The sequence below is a fragment of the Capricornis sumatraensis genome, chromosome 7 (assembly GCF_032405125.1).
Source record: "Capricornis sumatraensis isolate serow.1 chromosome 7, serow.2, whole genome shotgun sequence".
In the NCBI taxonomy this organism is placed as follows: domain Eukaryota; kingdom Metazoa; phylum Chordata; class Mammalia; order Artiodactyla; family Bovidae; genus Capricornis; species Capricornis sumatraensis.
The window spans coordinates 42,608,814-42,628,170 of record NC_091075.1 but is presented as its reverse complement, the minus strand read 5'-3'; the positions used below and the strand labels follow the sequence as shown (position 1 = coordinate 42,628,170).

The 19,357-nt window shown below is 37.9% G+C and overlaps 1 protein-coding gene across 4 annotated transcripts in view; it reads right to left on the bottom strand.

The window, feature by feature from the left end:
* SLIT2 (slit guidance ligand 2) overlaps positions 1–19,357 on the bottom strand; it is a 403,061-nt gene that overhangs the window by 90,544 nt on the left and 293,160 nt on the right. For 2 of the 4 annotated variants that reach the window (XM_068975688.1, XM_068975687.1), the window contains 6 exons: positions 15,031–15,102; positions 9,376–9,519; positions 9,100–9,263; positions 8,110–8,133; positions 4,268–4,418; positions 1,037–1,111 (listed from right to left, as the gene is read on the bottom strand). In XM_068975688.1, the coding sequence (XP_068831789.1) occupies positions 1,037–1,111; positions 4,268–4,418; positions 8,110–8,133; positions 9,100–9,263; positions 9,376–9,519; positions 15,031–15,102 (630 nt within the window). The remainder of the gene's footprint in view (positions 1–1,036; positions 1,112–4,267; positions 4,419–8,109; positions 8,134–9,099; positions 9,264–9,375; positions 9,520–15,030; positions 15,103–19,357) is intronic. The other 2 variants (XM_068975691.1, XM_068975690.1) reach the window with 1 other exon arrangement.

The window sequence follows — 19,357 nt, the reverse complement described above, 5'->3', positions numbered from 1 at the left end:
AATGCTTGCCCAGAGGGCAAGAACATCCAGTTCAGGCAGGTAACACCTTCCTAGAGATTTTTTTCTTTCTCAAGGCTCACTCCAAGACCAGTGATGCCCACAAAATAAGGATCATTTTTAGGTATCATTTTATTCCTTTCAGAGCACTGCACATAGCAGCCTCTGAATAAATATGTATTGAATCGAAAAGCATTTTACAGCTAAAAAGAAAAAGCAGTCAGCATCAGTGAGAAAGGAGGACGTTTAAGAGTTTGGAAATTCTTTGGGAGGCAGTGTATTGTGCAGGCCAAGTGCACAGGAAGTACATTCAGTCTGCTCTGCCATTTCCACTCTCTGCCTGTGGATCAGTCACAATACGACAGCACAGACATCATGAACGTGGGCTTCTCTGCTCCCCCTGATGTTTCCTGTTATGTTGACAGCGCTTCATGGCCCTGCACTCTTGGTCTCTGTCCTATCCCTCCTTCCATCATCCTCAAGGGGGCTGGATGAGTGTCTGAGTGTTGTGGAAACTGCTGACCTTAGAAACTTATTTTAAAATATGAGTTGCAGACATGTAGTAACGCATATGAGCTATCAAGCCAGATTACCAATCATTAATTTTGACTATCTTCTAATGAAAGTTTAATGAAGCAAAAAGTCAAACAGTCGGCACGAAAGTGCTGAAAGAGAAATAACAGCACGGTTTGGGGAATGGTAAAGGAAGTTACAACACATTACTGAACTCATCTCTAATGCCTCAGACTGGAGGACTCCTGCTGTGACCATGTAACAGACGGGCTGTCGGCGTTAAAGACACTAGCTAGGGTTCTGCTACAGAAAGCCTGTTCACCATCACTGACATACATGGAGAAGAGCCAATTACTTAGGTTTCTCTCAGAGTTTACCCTTTATTCCTATCACAAGTGGTCACCATATGGACATTTCTTTGAATCTTTAATTTTCCCGATTTCCTAAGAAATTGAAATAAAACTACAAAGGTATAAGAGCATACAACAGTATAGAAAATTTTAAAGATGGCTAATATATGACTTACATTTTACGTAACTGAGGAAGTTTCTTGAAGATCCCAGTAGCTTCCAACACTGTAAATTCATTATTGTTGAGGCGCCTAGGGAAAACGGAAACAGAAGAGTTTCATTCCCAAAAGTCAGGAAGAGATTAAATTTTATTTCTTGTACAGAATTATAACATTATTTAATGATTATCCAAAAGAAAAATACAAGACATGTATCAGAAAATTTGTGGGAAGGACAGATATTTTTCAATTTGTCCCATATTGCAAGGATCAAAATAAAACATATTAAGCAACATATAGTAAAGAAAACCAATAATCAAAATTCAAAACCAACTCATCATTCAGTAATCTGTAGAATGTTTTTCCTCTATTTTTCCACTCTTACCGCTGCTTCCAAAAGCATTTTAGATCATATTTTTTCTAGTCACTTGCTCCGTAAATGTTTTTATCAACAACTTTACTGATATACAATTTCCAGACCATACCCTTTTAAAGTGTACAATTCAGTGGTTTTAAAAATATTCACAAACTTGTGCAACCATCTTTGCTTTCTAATTCCAGAACATATTCATCACCCCAAAAAAAAACCCCCTTCACTCTCAACTTCCTGCCCTCCACTGTCTCAATCCTTAGCAACCAGTAATTTATCTTCTGCCTCTATAGATTTTCCTATTCTGAATATTTCTTATTAATAGAACCATACGAAATGTGGATTTTTGGCCTGGCTTTCACTTTGCTTACTTTTTATAAGGTCATTCCACGTTTAGCATAGATCGGTACTTCATTCCATTTTACGGCCGAATTCTATTCCGTTGTGTGGATATACCACATGTGTTTATCCATTCATCAGCTGATGGATATCTGAGTTGCATCCACTTGGATGATTATAAATAATCCTGCTAGGAACACTGGTGTACAAGATTTTGTGTAGATGTATGATTTCAATTCTCTTAGCTATATACATAGGTGTGAAATCACTGTGTCACACGGTAAAGCCATTTAACCATGTTAGCTACCTCAGGAAAAGCCAAACTGTTTTTCAAAAGGGCTGGACAATTTTACATTTTCACCAGCAATGTATGGGGGGGCCCAATTTCTCTTACCCGTTACTGACTTTTTTAAAAGCCATTCCAGTGGATGCGAAGTGCTCCCTCATTGGGGTTTTCATTTGTATTTTCCACATGCCTAGTGATCCGGAGTGCTTTATCATGTGCTTATTGGTCATTCAGATATCTTCTTTGGAGAAATGTCCATACAAATAATTTGATCACTTTTTAATCTGGTAAGGTACTTTTTTGAGCCCAGTGGAGGGAGGGAAGAGCAGCCACACACGTGTCTTGCGGGATCTTAATTCCTTGGCTTGAGGATTTCACCCATGCCCTCTGCAGTGGAAGCTCTATGTCTTAACCAATGGACTGACAGAGCAGTCTCAGGTTTAATCACTGGGTTTCAAGAGCTCTTTATGTATTCTGGACATGAGTTCCTTACAGATATATATTTTGCAAATATTTTCTTCCCAGGACTAATTTTTAAAAATCGTAATTTCTTAATTAGTTACCATCATTAGTTACCATCAATGCCATCATTCTCAGCAAACACAACCTTTGCTGAAAGATAAACTAGTTACTAGTTTCTAAATTCATGAGTGACAGGTAAGCTTATTTTAAGTATTATCATGCTGAAAGATACAATCTGAATTATTTGCAGAGCTACTGAACATAAATATAGCTCCGTACATGACAGTAAACACAGAGTTTGGAGATTTTATTGCATGGTCTCCACACTTTTCTAAAGTTCTGGACCTATGAAATAGCTTCATGTACTAACAGAAATTTTTAAAAAACATCCTTATAGCCACTAGGTAATTAGCTTCTGTCATCTTTTTGAAAGCACTGTATAATTTTTAAATATGTAAACTGATTAAAATTCATTAAGTAACAGGCATCAGCATAGGTACTGTGAGAAATAAACAATCCCTGTCATCAAGGGGTTATAATCTAGTTGAACATGAAAGAATTATACAGGCACAAAAAGACAACCAACTTTGCAAAGCGGCTAGACATAAACATTACTAAGATGTTCTAAAAGTGATGAGGTTTCATTAGGTTTTTTTTTTTTTTTGATTTTTTTGAAACCCTAACATTAAATATCATACTTTTATAAATAAGTCAGTAAAGGCCAACACAGATGGACACAGAATCTATGAATAATTCAACAAATATATTTTAGAACCTTGTATGTGCTAAGCCCTATGTTAGTATTATAAATATCGATCTGCCCACACTTTATCATTTTCAGTTTTTCCTGCTATGTTATCCACTGTTCAGAAAAAGAAAACTATCCTTTGTGTTTTATACTTGATAATCACTGAATCCTTCCACTTATGAGTCAGTGAATTATAATAGTATAGCAGATAAAAAAGGACTCTGGTTGAATCCACAATGAACAGAGATGCAAAATGTTGACTCCAAACTATTTCATTTGGTTGCTGAAAAGACTAAATACATTAAAAATCAATTAAATGCTTAGAAATGGGTTTGGACGCAGTGAAAGTGTTAGTCGCTCAGCTGTGTCTGACTCTTTGCGACCCCATGGACTATAGACCGCCAGGCTTCTCTGTCCCTGGGATTTTCCAGGCAAGAATACTCTAGAGAGTCTTCTCTCTCTAGGACTGTCTTCTCCAGGGGATCTTCCAGACCTAGGGATTGAACCTGGGTCTTCTGCATTGCAGGCAGATTCTTTTCCACCTGAGTCACCAGGGTATGCATATAACTCATACCCAAGAAAGTGAAAGTCGCTAAGTCGTGTCCGACTCTTTGTCACCCCATGGACTATACAGTTCATGGAATTCTCCAGGCCAGAATACTGGAGTGGGTAATCTTTCCCTTCTCCAGGGGATCTTACCAACCCAGGTATCAAACCCAGGTCTCCCGCACTGCAGGCAGATTCTTTACCAGCTGAGCTATCAGGGAAGCCCCCAAGTAATAAGTATCAAATGGATACATTGTTATTAGCATTATCAAGTGCTAACTGAATTTTTGAGAGTTATTTTCTGTAGTTGTACCTTGCCCAGAAAGAGGAAGGAAGAGAGCCTCTAATATTTACACTTGTACAAAAAGGAGTTATGCTGATGTGTGTCAATTAAAATTAACATAATTATTGAGATAAAAGGGCAAGAAAAGAATCCCAATGTTTTGATGCTCTCGTTCCCTCCTTCTGAAATTGGATTTTTCTGGGAGATGAACTTACAGCTCTGCAGTGTACTGGGGAATGTGATCTGGGATTTTGGTGAGTTTTTGATTGGAGCAGTCTACTGTGGTCCCTTCGCAGCGGCACTTTTCAGGGCAAGCCAAATCGGCAAAGCAGTCCCCACTTAATTTTGATCGATAATCTTCTGTACCTATTGAGGATTAAAGCCAAAAAAGAAGATACTGAGTCTGAAAGTTAGAATATTTGTTAATTTGTAGGAAGAAAAAAGTAAGGTAACTATAGATTATGCAGCAGGGAGACAACTTGGGGAATTTTGGTCAATGGATGTCAGGAAAGGGTTAAAACAAGGGCTTGGAATTTGCTGGAAAAAAGAGTAACCGGATTCACAGGACAGGAAAACATTAACAGAGTTGAGCTTTTCACAGCTGTACTTTCTGCTGATCCAGTTGTGAGCCATTCTAGCCTATTTGACAGCTAATCACACAATGGCTACTAATCATGAAAAAGTTTATTTTTTTCTCTGAGTCAAGAATTGAAAATGTATCCAGTAATAAACATATGCCTATATATCATTTTCAATCAGGGCTTTCAAGGCAAATAGATGGACTCAGGTTTTTTAATTTTCTGTGGTCTTTTATTATTCTCTCCCTCTCACATAATCTTCAGAAATGCTTAAAAAGCCCTCTTTTGTTCATTTTGATTTTATAAAAAGAGACAAGTAAATCCTGATTTAAGCCTCAGCAGCTTGTCATGCTGTAGAAAGCTGCGTGACGTTCCATGGTGCTTGACGGAACCATGTTTTACTCATACCTGGCAACCACATGGTTAGATCAAGCACAACAGAAAATCTCGCTACATAACCACTACACCATCCACTAGGCCAAGGGTAAGACCAAGAGGAAAGATGAAGGGAAGCAGGAGAGAAGCTACAGACGTTCTGGAAACGTAATACTGTTTACATGACATGCATTCTTCCCGCAAGAATGTTTATGACCATAGTAAGAGTATTACTACCGAAGAGTTCCTGGAAACACAAAGAAGGGGCTATACTGAAAGGTGCCTCCAACGTTCCTCAGAACTGCAGAATTGAAACAACAGCTTTTTCGGGAACAACATCCAGGGAGAAGTTGAAGGTGCGCTACAAGGACAACAGAGAGGCCCAACAGATCTGTGGTGTCTTCTTGAAAAAATAAAAACAAATAAGAAGGCGCAAAAGAGTGAGACTAAAAGAAGATACATCAGGATTGAAAAGGGAGGATATTATGTTTCAGATCAGACACTTTTACTTACAGCCCAAATGGTGAATTCCTGAAAAAGTAAAGATCACCCAAGAAGGAAAGAAAGACAGAGCAAACCCAAGTAAGATTCACACAGTATATATATAACTCATTAAGGTCTCGTCCTTCCTCCCTGACTGTGGCAGTTATTGGAGAATGGCCTGGTTTGACAGGAGCCGTCATGCTTTGTAAACTTTCATAATCATTTTGTGAAGCACAGGGGTTTTACAGGAAAAGCAATGGCATACAAGATGCATAGCATAAATTAAGTACTTGTCAAGTCCTTTAAAAGATGAACTCTTCACAAAATAAATTTTGTTCCGAGTAATCACTGTACTATCTAGATGCCATCCAGAATGGTGGTAGGCAAACAGACACGTAAAATGAAATAAAATGCAAATCATGAGATCGATCATCAAGGACTCCCACTGGAAAATTTGGACGAAACCTTAGGTTTTGTGGCTTACATGCTTTTTAATGCTCATAAATAACGTTATGGAATTAAATGGAATCAGGATCTCGGAAGAAGTTCGCAAAGTTGAATATAATAGCTTCACTACATTTGGCAATTAATGTCATGACATTTACGATATGACATGAGGATCCGTTGTATTGTGGCTTAAGCTTTCATTTTAAAAATGAAATAAAGAAACTGCAGGGAATAAAGTGTAAATGACAGATACATGAAGTATTTTACATTGAAAATAATCTGTATTCAATGCAATGACAATAATACTTATTTTATGACTGCTCTCTCAGTAAGCTTAGATTTTAATTATTATCGGGGTGGGGGTGGGTAGAGAGGGAGCAGAGGCTCAAAGAACTCTTCTGAGTCCTGACTTCTAGAATTATGCTTTTAAATCATGTAAACTGAATAATCAGAAATTGACAATTAAGCCACAGTATCTGATATAGAGGTTTTTTTTTTTTTCTTGCAAAACCTATTTTGGCTGCTGTTAATCTTGTTAACAGCATTACTGACTCAATGCATCACTGACTCGATGGGTGGCATCACCGACTCGACGGACATGAGTTTGAGTAAGCTCCAGGAGGTGGTGATGGACAGGGAAGCCTGGCGTGCTAAAGTCCATGGGGTCGCAAAGAATTGGACATGACTGAGCGACTGAACTAAACTGAATCTTAGTAACAAAATTTTGAAAACAAGCTGATTTTGTTCTTTACTTGGTGAATTTGAAATACTAATTTCTAATTATTGAAAAAGCATATTGAAATGTAATAGATTGAATATTCTGATAATATTAACTTCTCTAATTTGGACATTTAAGTAATATCAACGTTTTATCCTATGGAGGGTTCTGGTTTTCAATGTAACCTTTTCTGGGTAATAGTTATCAGATGACTTTCTATTTAATAATTGGGTAAAAATAATAAATTTTAAAGATTGCCAATGAAGGCCAATTGTTCTTTTCAACATGTTACTTCTTCTGGAGCCAGTGTAATATACAAAATATTACTGATCATTCAAGTCAAAATATGTTATAAAACAAAATTGGTTAAATGCATAAAATTATTCATATTATAATTCAGTGATGGCAAGCAAGGCATATCTCTTTAAAATAGAGACCAAACTTAGAACTCTTAAGAGAAAAGGTGTTTTTTAAATACTAACAGCTTAGAAATATCTTTATTTATAATTAGTAAAATATTTTATAGTCTAGAATATACCCAGGAGATTACAAATATAGCCAATGAGTTACTAACATGTATTTTTAAATAATAGTTTAAAACAAACAAGTCAAGAGGCATTTTACACAATTGGCAGGCAAGGAAGAAATAAGTAAAGAAACATACTTCAAAGAGCTAGTTCTAGAATCATCAGCTTTGACAGTGTTAAGATTGCAGTGGTAAAATGTTTCAATTATTTTTCTAAGAAATACTCCATTCAACTAAGTTATTCAAGGCACTGGGTGCTCATGATCCTTTCAGGATGGATGTCAATCCTGCTTCCATGGAGTTGTTATACTACAAGTCCAAAGATTCAAGAATTTAACATCACAAACAAAGTACAGCTGCACATAAACCAGTAGGAAGCTGATGCTTTGGTATACAAAGTGAAGCAACAGCAAACCAAGTAAAGCAGAAAGTAAGGGATACTTTTTTAGTATAGAAAAATCTCTATAAAAGAGTAAATCTCTTGACTGAAAACACAGTTTTGTGTGTTTGTGACTGATTGCATGTAGAACTAGTTCTTTGACAACAGAAGCGTCTGTCTTTAAAACCAGCTCAAGAAGCTATATTTTAAAAACAGGTTGAAAGGTCAGATATACAACATAAGGAGAGAAAATGATTTAAGTAGAAAGCCACAGGTTCAAACATTTTAGCTACTGTGAGAAATGTTAGATAATGTGCCAAAGTGTGAGAGAGAGAAAAAAAAAGTGGGAGTTTAATAATATATATGTTTAACATCAGAAGCTGCATGCAAAGGTCAGGTTTTCAGGAAACAGTTACTAGTGATCTATGCAGAATCTAGCTACAGAGTATCCACTGGACTTTTGAAAGCATGCATATCAAAGTTTTACAAGCTAGGTTTTATAAGTGAGAAAAAGGTGTCTGCAGTTAGTCCTACTACCGAGCAAAACCTACCTGGAATGAAATACTGTTCTTTAGCTAAATAAAAAAAAGAAAAAAAATAGAAGATGCACCTGAATGTCAGCAAGCAGAGATATGAGTTATATTAGATTAAGAATGGACTAAAGTTACTATAGATAATTAAGTGAAAAAAATGTATATTCACAGCAGTGGCTGAAGTATAACCATGAGTAGGAAATGCATCTAGAATCATGGACAATACATGGCTTTATTTTGATATCAGCTTTTTAGTATGAATTAACTGCCGAATGTGAAATAACGCCTGTAATAGGTAGTGTACTACCCAAAACATAAACCATGCATTTTATTTTGAGAAAATAGAAAGGATTATACCAAAGCAAATAGTAAATTTCAATGAACTGTTTTCTCTTTAATAGTAACACAATGCACCTATATTTCACTTTTTATAAGTAAATGTAATATTCCCAAAGTGTTAAAAGATGGCCTTTTAGAAAAAAATATAGATATCCTCACAGTCCTGGTCAAAATGTGAGAACGTAAAGCTAGAAACAAAACATTGCTTTCCTGTAAGAAGCAAGGAATCCAGAGTGTTCTTTTCCCCCTACTTCTGAACCTGAGCAAATCAAGTAATTAAGTCTCAGTTCACTTTCTCAGAGAAAGAGAAAGACAATTAACTACTTCACCATTGCTCAATGGAAAACAACACAACAAACATGAAGTTAACAGGCACTGAGTTAGCTAGAAGGCCACTGTTAAATTCAAACCCTGGGATTACAGCCTGAAGTATCCAGGCATCTTTTATCCTTTGTTTCTTCTGCTGGATAGTGCGTTAAAAAGGTTACATGTAGGGATTCTATGTGAATGGTGTCTACAGTTCTCTTTATATTTTTCTTCATGGGCATGAGAAAAAGAAATACAATTCTGTAATGTTTGGCAATTCAGTTGAAGGTCAGCTGTCTCTACATCTCATTAACTATTGTTTTCAGTAACACAGGGGAAATGTCATACAAAGTAAGAAATTACCTGAACAACGGAATTTCTTGCTTTTGATCTGTCCAATTCTTTTGTTTGCCAGTCGCCGGGGACTGGTGCAGCGGGCACCACTGGTTTCAATTGGGTTGGTATGGAGATAATCCGCCAGCCACTTGAGATGGCAGTCACAAATAAAGGGGTTCTGGGCCAAATGCCTTTCAGAAACACATACAGAACACTTTTACACATGACTTGTAATGAACTCAACTCTCAAATCCAGAATGAAAACAACGGTCATCAGATTTGATCCTGATTCTATATACATACATGGTTTGAATGGCCCGGAGAGGTGAAAAGGTCCCCTTGGCGATGGTCTGAAGCTTGTTGTCATATAAGGAGAGAAGGTTCAGATTGTGCAGATCCTGAAAAGCATCTACCCGGAGGCAGTTTATCTTGTTGGCATTCAGTAATCTGTTTGATCAAATAGTCATAGAATTAATTAAAGTGCAGTACCTCATTAACCCACCTTCAAGACTCTTGTTCTTGAGAAAACCCAATCAAGAAATTCATTTCTTTTAACCTTGACACTAAGATCTAACTGTCATTATTGAGGTATCACTATCACAGGCTGAAGATTTGGGGTCATGGCAGATAAAGCAGGGTCATATCTAATGATTGGATTGCCTAAATCTAGTGGTGCTTACACATTTATCCAATAAAAAATTATCCAAGATATTCTCTGGAAGGTGCAGAAGTACAGCAATAGATAAAGGTGGGTGAGAACCAGCCTTTGCAGTCAAAGGCTCCATAAAGTCCTCATAAACATTAGTCCTTGGAGCTGCTCTAAGAAAAAGAAGTCCAATCCATTGTCAGAACAGTAGCTGGAGTGAGACTTCTAAACATAGATCAGATCACGCCACTCCTCTCCAAAACCGTGCAGTAACTCCCAATTTGCTCTGAATAACCCAAGACCTGACTATAGCCCAAAATTCCCAATGGGATCTTTGATTCCCTTTTCCAAACTCTCGCTGTTTAGTCACTAAGTCATGTCAAACCCTTTGCAATCCCATGGACTATAGCCTTCCAGGCTCCTCTGTCCATGGGATTTCCCAGGCAAGATACTGGAGTGGGCTGCCATTTCCTTCTCCAGGGGATCCTCTCAACTCAGTGATTGAACCCATGTCTCTTGCATTGGCAGGTGGATTGTTTACCACTGAGCCACCTGGGAAACCTTTCTGAACGCTATTTCATGGCTGTTTCAGCTCTAGCCACATAGATCTCCTTGCCAGACTCTATTCTCTGCTTGGAAGGCTCTTCTCTCAGATGTTTGCCTGGTTCACCACGTTGCTTCGTTGAGTTCGCTGAAATCTCACCTCTTCCACTCAGCCGTCTCTGGCCATTCTCTCCAATACTATGTCTTAACTCCTTTACTTTGATCTACTTTTTTGGTTTTCTTAAATGTATATGTCTTCCTATTATGTGTGATTTAACAGGAGGAAATATGTATTTAAGAAAATAGAAAAAGTAGATCAAAGAAAAGGAATTGTGATTTAGGGCTTCCTAGGGGGTGCCAGTGGTAAAGAACCCACCTGGCAATGTAGCAGACGTAAGAGACATGGGTTCAGTTTCTGGGTCAGGAAGATCCCCTGAAAGAGGGAACAGCTACCCACTCTAGTATTCTTGCTTGGAGAATCCCATGGACAGAAGAGCCTGGTGGGCTACAGTCCATGGGGTTGCAAAGAGTTGGACATGACTGAAGTGACTTAGCATGCATGCAGGTATGTGTGATTTGCTTATTTATTATGTTCTTGCCGACTGCCATTTGCATGAACTCTCCCCCTAAGGTATAAGGTCCAGACAGCAGGAATATTAGTCTGTTTTGTTTTCTGATGTTTCCCACATGTCTAACACGTACAAGGTGCTCAATAAATATTTGTTTTTGAATGACTACTTTATAGCCCTCTTGGAGAGTGACATTACCACAGAAAAAGTCCTTATTCTGCAGTATATGTTTGTGCTCAGTTGCTCAGTCATGTCTGACTCTTTGTGACCCCATGGACTGTAGCCCGCCAGGCTCCTCTGTCCATGGGATTCTCCAGGAAAGAATACTGGAGTGAGTTGCCATTTCCTCCTCCAGGGGATCTCCCCGACCCAGGGATCAAACTCACATCTCCTATGTCTTCTGCGTTGCAGACGAATTCTTTACCCATTGAGCCATCAGGGAAGCTCTATTCTGCAGTATAGATATCCAATTCACTTTGTTTAGCACAGCATCTCGGAGAAGGCAATGGCACCCCACTCCAGTACTCTTGCCTGGGAAATCCCATGGACGGAGGAGCCTGGTGGGCTTCATTCCATGGGGTCGCTAAGAGTCAGACACGACTGAGCAACTTCACTTTCACTTTTCACTTTCATGCATTGGAGAAGGAAATGGCAACCCACTCCAGTGTTCTTGCCTGGAGAATCCCGGGACGGGGGAGCCTGGTGGGCTGCCATCTATGGAGCCGCACAGAGTCGGACATGACTGAAGCAACTTAGCAGCAGCAGCACAGTATCTCACAAACTTTTTTTTTCTCATATGCTGCTGCTAAGTCACTTCAGTTGTGTCTGACTCTGTGTGACCCCATAGATGGCAGCCCACCAGGCTCCCCTGTCCCCGAGATTCTCCAGGCAAGAATACTGGAGTGGGTTGCCATTACCTTCTCCAATGCATGCATGCATGCTAAGTCGCTTCAGTCATGTCTGACTCCACGCGACCCTATGAACAGCAGCCCACCAGACTCCTCTGTCCATAGGATTCTCTAGGCAAGAATACTGGAGTGGGGTGCCATTTCCTTCTTCATTTTCTCATATATCTTACCGATATCCAATATTAGTATTATGTGGAGCCATGGTTTACAGATCCTGCGCAAACGTCATCCTTACATGTTACATGTCATCTTGTCTATGCTTTTATTCATGCTTGCTTCACCTATGGGAGTACACGGGTCCTGCTCTCCATCTGCCTCAACCATCTGGCCTATCAAGACCTCAGAGGAGGCTCACTTTCTCCAGAGCAAGAATTTTCCAGAATACAACTTCCACCCAATTAACATGTTCCTTCCTCTACTTTCCAGAGCAAGTTAGTCAGTGTTACCTAGTTTTGTCAACTATTTTATATAGGCCCACATGTTCGCCTGCAGAGAGTTTAGCCTTCTGGGGGCAGAACATTTTTTGATATTTCTTCTCTCTCACCATTTAGTTTGGAGCTTTGATACTTAGGATTTTAACAAATACTTGGTAGCTCAAAAATATGTGCTATATGGTTTGGGTGTGATGCCTTCCTTTCTAACACACTGAATACTGTTTCCCAATTTGCCCAACAGACCCTCTGTGATTAACACAGGGTATTTCAGTTTTACTTGCTTTTTTAAGATCTCAACTCTCTGCCTGTGCAAAGTCAGGACTTCCTCATAGTAGTTCACCTTGCTGCACTTTTTTTTTTTTTTAAACTCACCTTTGCCTTTTTCATGGTAGCTCAGATGGTTAAGAATCTGCCTCAATGCAGGAGACCTGGGTTTGATCCCTGGGTTGGGAAGATCCCCTAGAGAAGGGAATGGCAACCCACTCTAGTATTCTTGCCTGGAAAATTCCACGGACATAGGAGCCTGATGGGCTACAGTCCATGGAGTCACAAAGAGTCAGACACAACTGAGTGACTAACACTTTCACTTTTCTTTTTCTTTTTTTTTTTTATGGACATACTATTCGGGTGTGTTTTCTTTCTTTTTTTGTCCACACCATGTGGCATGTAGTATCTTAGTTCCTGAACCAGGGATCAGAGTTGTTGTTTTGTTTTTTAATCTTCTTTTAGAAACTGCGGTTTTGGCCTTCTCTGTGGTCTACAGAATCCCTTCCTAAGAGCTTACAGAGCTGATTTGGGGTGTAGACTGATTAATCCCATGCCTCCTCACTCAGGGCCATGACAGATGGCATATAGCTAACTAAAAGAGGAGTCAGGCAGCAGAAAGCTAAAGACAGGGACAAAGTAGGGAGTCTGGAAGACAACTAAAGAAAGTGCTTCTCCGAGAATTTTGTACTTACTTTACTTTCAGGTGGTCCAGAAACTGGGGGAGAAATACTGAACACTACTTTCTTTTGTTCCTTCCAATTACCTACTTCTCCCAAATATCTCATCTGTTCAACAGATCTAAGAAGCTTAACTGAATCAAATTCTCAGCTAACCTTACAGAGTTGATTGTGCCTTGTTAGCCCCGGCAGGCTTAGTCTAGGGATATAATTTAAGGCACAGTGAAAAAGCTGGTTTTTTGAGTAAGATTTACCTACATAGAGATTTCAAGGGTTTATTAACCCATTTACTACATCAACTACCAATAAGTACGGGAGGAAAAGAAAAAAACGTGTAACTTTAAGTGTCAATACCACAGAGGGCAGTGGTAGCAAAAGAGATTAGAAGTAAATGGCAAAGAGAACAATGCTAGGAAGAACTGAGAGAGAAGCACAAAAATAGAGAACACTTGGCTTGTGGCACACAGCTATACCTAACTTCCTTGCAGGGGTTGTAAAATAATTTGATGCCCAAATAAAACCACTAGGTCATAAAAGTCAGTATTTAGCTTGACTGATTGGTTTGCTGGAAATTAATTTATTGGGTGATACAGCATTAAGAAGAGAGAGAATGGAACAGAATTGACAGCACTATATACAGTAAGGTTAAATATTGCTTTGTTAACAATTTGTTTCATGTGTGTGTGTGAGTATGAATCGGGCTGTGATATATAATATGCTTCTGCATGATAATAGTTAAAAATGTGAATAATAGGATATAATGATAACTATACATTTATCAAGTAAAGAAAAAGATCCACATTTGGGAAGTTTGTGGGATTAGGAATACATTTGTACCAAGTAAATGGTACAAACCTAACACCAACAAATGCATACACTCAAAAGAGAAAATAGCATTCTGAACTTAAGCATTTTAAAGTAAACTGGCTGTGAGCTAGCTAACAGCAGAAACTGTAGCATACTCATCTTTTCCTCCATAGTAGCTAGGTCAGTGTGTGCCTCAAAAGAGATATACTATAAATGTCTGGGGATTTGAATAGATTTTGATGATCCAACACTAACAATCTTAGTATTAACATATTTTTTTAATCTCATTTTCATATGAGCATTCATTATGACATCTGGAGTCAATTCTTATTCTTATAAATAAATTTGTATCATGAATACTTCTTTGAAACAAATGAGTTGTAGCTATTCTCTAAGCAGAATGGTCTTTAAATATTAAAATTCAGGAAATTGACAGATGATTCTCTCACTAAAGATTAAGTTTAGAATGCTTAAGTTCAGAATGCTATTTTCTCTTTTGAGTGTATGCATTTGTTGGTATTAGGTTTGTACCATTTACTTGGTAAAATGTATTCCTAATCCCACGAACTTCCCAAATGTGGATCTTTTTCTTTACTTGATAAATGTATGGTTATCATTATATCCTATTATTCACATTTTTAACTGTTAATTATTATGCAGAAGCATATTATATTGTTAACACTCTGTCCTAGACTACTAGAGACCATTTTTGTTTGGGGGGAGGTTATTCTAGTATTGTCACTGTTAGAGATTTTTTTGGACAAAAGTGAATAAACATATCACCGTGTCTTTCTGCTTTCCAAGTTCTGTTAAATCAAAACAGATAAATTTCATAAAAGGCAAAGATTGCAGAAACTTTAAATGATAGAACAACCGGGATGCTCACATTTATGACACTGTGGAAAGAAAGGTTTGGGGACAATTTCAAAGTATTGTGTCTTCAAATAAATGACCATCATCGATGTTAGCTTCACTAATCTTTTCCATTTCATTAAACTGTGTCATTTTGGGTCAAATTTTTCTGAAGCCTCCATGAAAATATGAGATGGTACACTGTGTAAAATATAATATTTAGGTTCAATAGATGAAAAGCAAACAAATACTTACAGTAGCTGTAAGGAAAACAGTCCTTCAAATAAACTTTTCGGGAGTTCTGTGATTTTATTTCCATAGAGGACACTGGAAAACACATGATTTAAACAAACAAACAAGAAAATTAGAGACCAACCAGCAAAACAAATTCATCCAAAGAAACGTGTTCAGGCATAAAGGAGGTTAGTAAGCTCCATATATCATAAAGACAAAACAGAGTAAACAAACTTCAATTTGGAAATGTTTCTCCCCTGATTATAGGTTAGATGTGTGTTTATGGTAGAAAGTTTGAAACCATAGATAAACAAAAAATTAAGAAAAATTAACACAATTTATAATTTTACTGTCCTTTCATAGCAATGTGCAGTTAATTTGTCATGTTTTTATACACAAATACATAGAGCTCATATATGAAAGCATACAGTATGTAACAAAGGAGAACACTAACCTGGAATCCATTGTTTTTCAGAGGGGTAAAATTTAGAATTATCATAATGGTGAAGAGTGAAAGGAATCCATATAAGTGTAAAATATTTGTTTTAAATATATAATGTACATACATCAGAAATGTAAAATTTGCAAAGAGTGATCATTAATATTTATACAGAATTTTTTAAATGTATGTTCCCCAAAGAAATGTGAATAGGAATGTATCCTCGTGTCCTACCCGCCGCCTCCGATTAGCCTCTAAGTGTATCCACAAAGTGCAGGGACCATGGCAATCACTGTAATACACCCAGTGCCTAGGCCTTGGCACACACTGATGTTCTAACATTGGACTGATGAATAAGTATTGTTTGAAGAGGAAAATGAAGTAAAAATTAGCACAGGAATAAAGTAAGGAAATTATCTTATTCACAGAAATGGTGAAATGAGAGGATTTCAACAGCAAGGAAATGAAAATGATTGACTCATCATGCTGGCTACTGACAACAGGTCTGCAATGATGGCCTTCTAGTCTCAGCCTCATAAAGGAGGTGAAGCACCATAATAATGTGAAGGAAAGGACAGAAATCATATTTTTAAGGGGACAAATGTGTTGTAGCTATTCTCTAAGCAGTCCATGGGGTCGCGAACAGTGGGACATGACTTGGCAACTGAACAGTAACAACAATCAAGAGTTATAAAAAATGTGTATATAAATTTTAAGTAAGTAGTTTCTCTCAGGAGTTTAAGGAAAAAATATCAGACAAATACAATATTTTTATGTGTTAAATATTAATCATGGCCTAATTTATAATGGTGAAAAATGAAATACAAATAAAATATTTCCGATTCTAAAGAAGGGGCTTGGCTAAATATATATTTCACATTGATAAAAATCAGGTTTGAAGAAATATTTGTTTCCATGAAAGTATCACATCTAACTCATTGCGGCCCCATGGACTGTGGCCCATCACGTTTCTCTTCCATGGAATTTTCCAGGCAAGAATACTGGAGTTGGTTGCCATTTCCTACTTCAGGGGATCTTCCTGACCTAGAGACTGAAGCCGCATCTCTTGCATCCCCTGCACTGGCAGGCAGGTTCTGTACCACTAGTACCACCTGGGAAACCCTTATGATATGATATTCAGTTTAAAACCGCCTACTACAGAAGAATATATTACAGTATAATTTCACTTAGAAAAATATACTCATATATACATAGAAAAAAGTGGACGATCTTGAGATTGCAGGTGATTTGCCATCCAGAGGTCATTTGAATTTGCATCTATCTATCTATTTAAAATATGCTCTACAATGGGCATATCTACTTTAAAAGTCAGAAACATTGGTTTGGAAAAGAAATAATTGGATATCATAAAATGTAAAGGAAAAAGCTGAAATGAGAATCAAAATATGTTTGGCAGCTGTACCTGACTTCTGTTCAGAAAGGAGGGGAAATGACAATGCAGCAGAGATGAATCAGAGTGAGGAAAAAGCTGTTCCCTTTTAAGATGTCAGTGAGAGGTGGGATAAATTATAAAATATGAAGAAAATTCTTAAGGAAATAAATCTGGGTACTGCACTGTACAAGTAGACATACCATTTGTATAGATTCCAGTGTAGTTATATGTAGAATATAGATTTTTTTAAAAAATGTAAGTCAGGGAAGAAACAATTTTAGAAACACAGGCACAAAAGAGAATTTTATATTGTCAGACTCAAGGAGTAAAGGCATTAAGAAAGGGTAAAGCAATACTAAGATACATCTTTAGGTCAAGAATAAGAGAAAGAGGGCTTTAGGGAACAAATGATCAGATCAAGTTGGCACCAATTTGGGTATTAAATAGAATATCATTCAAGTAATGCATTCAGCAATAAATACTATGCATTCACTATGTGCCAGGAATTTTGCAGGTTCTAAGCTTGGTGCCCAATTAAACTGAATCCAACTGTTACTTGTTCATGTGTGCGTGCATGCTAAGTTGCCTCAGCTGTGTCTGACTCTGTGGGACCCTATGGACTGTAGCTTGCCAGGCTCCTGTCTAGGCAAGAATACAAGAGTGGATAACTTGTTCAATGTTCACCATTTGCCCATGTGCCAGTCACTGGTATAACTGAGATAAATAAAAGGTCTGGTGTCAAAGAGTCAACCAAAAGGGTGCACGACTGCACTTTACATTTTCTGCCAGCAGTTGTTTCCCTGGTTTTAGACTTCATATACTAAAAACCAAACAAGCAAACAAAAATGAACCTAGGCAGACACTGCAGGTGAAGTGATAGTTTTCCTTTTTTTTTCTGGTCCAAAGAAAATTGCAGTTTTCTGAGTAGACCAGCATCAGTTCAGCTCAGTTCAGTCGCTCAGTCATGTCCACCTCTTTGCGGCCCCATGGACTGCAGCACCCCAGGCCTCGCTGTACATCACCAACTCCCAGAGTTTACTCAAATTCACGTTCATTGAGTCAGTGAAGCCATCCAAACACCTCATCCTCTGTTGTCCCCTTCTCCTCCCTCCTTCAATCTTTCCCAGCATCAGGGTCTTTTCAAATGAGTCAGTTCTTCACATCAGGTGGCCAAAGTACTGGAATTTCAGCTTCAACATCAGTCCTTCCAATGAACACTCAGGATGGATCTCCTTTAGGATGGACTAGATCGATCTCCTTGGAGTCCAAGGGACTCTCAAGAGTCTTCTCCAACACCATAGTTCAAAAGAAACAATTCTTCGGCGCTCAGATTTCTTTATGGTCCAACTCTCACATCCATACATGACTACTGGAAAAACCATAGCCTTGACTAGATGGACCTTTGTTAGCAAAGTAATGTCTCTGATTTTTAATATGCTGTCTAGGTTGGTCATAACTTTCCTTCCAAGGAGCAAACGTATTTTAATTTCATGGCTGCAGTCACCATCTGCAGTGATTTTGGAACCAAAAAAAAACATAAAGTCTCTCACTGTTTCCCCATCTATTTGCCATGAAGTGATGGGACTGGATGCCATGATTTTAGTTTTCAGAATGTTGAGCTTTAAGCCAACTTTTTCACTCTCCGCTTTCACTTTCATCAAGAGGCTCTTTACAACCCAGATAAGCTGGTACATCTCCTCCCCTTGGTATGAGTGTAAAGTATTCTACAAACCCCAGGTGTTTATCTAAGTATCACACATGTGTATCCTGAAATTCTCACTGGCTACCATTGACTTCTGAAGTTCCTAACAGCCCTGCAGTAATTTACATCAATAAGAACTCTTCTCTAAGCATCACCTCAAACAAAGAAACCAGATTTCATTTTTAAACTTTAAAATTAAAATTTGAAATAATACATACTCTACTTAGAGGACTTCTGGAGATTTTATACAAATTTGAAGGAATAACAGTCTCCATAAATTCACTTTAATTTATACGGTTATCTCCCTGGAAGTCCTTTTGACATTTGAAAAGCTGCCATACTTTTCTTCTATTTGTTCTTTGAGAGATTAAAGCTGGTTCTTTCAGGGAAGTCTTTAAGGTGATGAAGTAGAAGGTTGGAGAGGGGCCCTTTCACTGGTCATCTTTCACTGTTCTCTGCACAACTTTACCTAGGATCACTCTAAATGGGACTGTAATTGTCCCTAGTGACAGTGACTATGGGTTTAAGGATGGGATTATAAATGCAGTACTGATCGGAGCCTCTGAAGTAAACATTTTCCCTTTACTTCTGTAGGAAAACTGTCAGAAAGGGGGCTCATACTCGATTTCTAAACAGTAAAACTATCGAATTCCAAAATATAAACCCATAAAAATTGGCCAATTTTAGGGACAGGTAGCAGTTCCCCATAAAAATGATAAAATTCACTAATGATTTATAAAAATTAATACTGTTAATAGTGCAGAGTAAAGCACGTAACGGCACATATTCTTTAAATCCAAATTTAAAACATAGA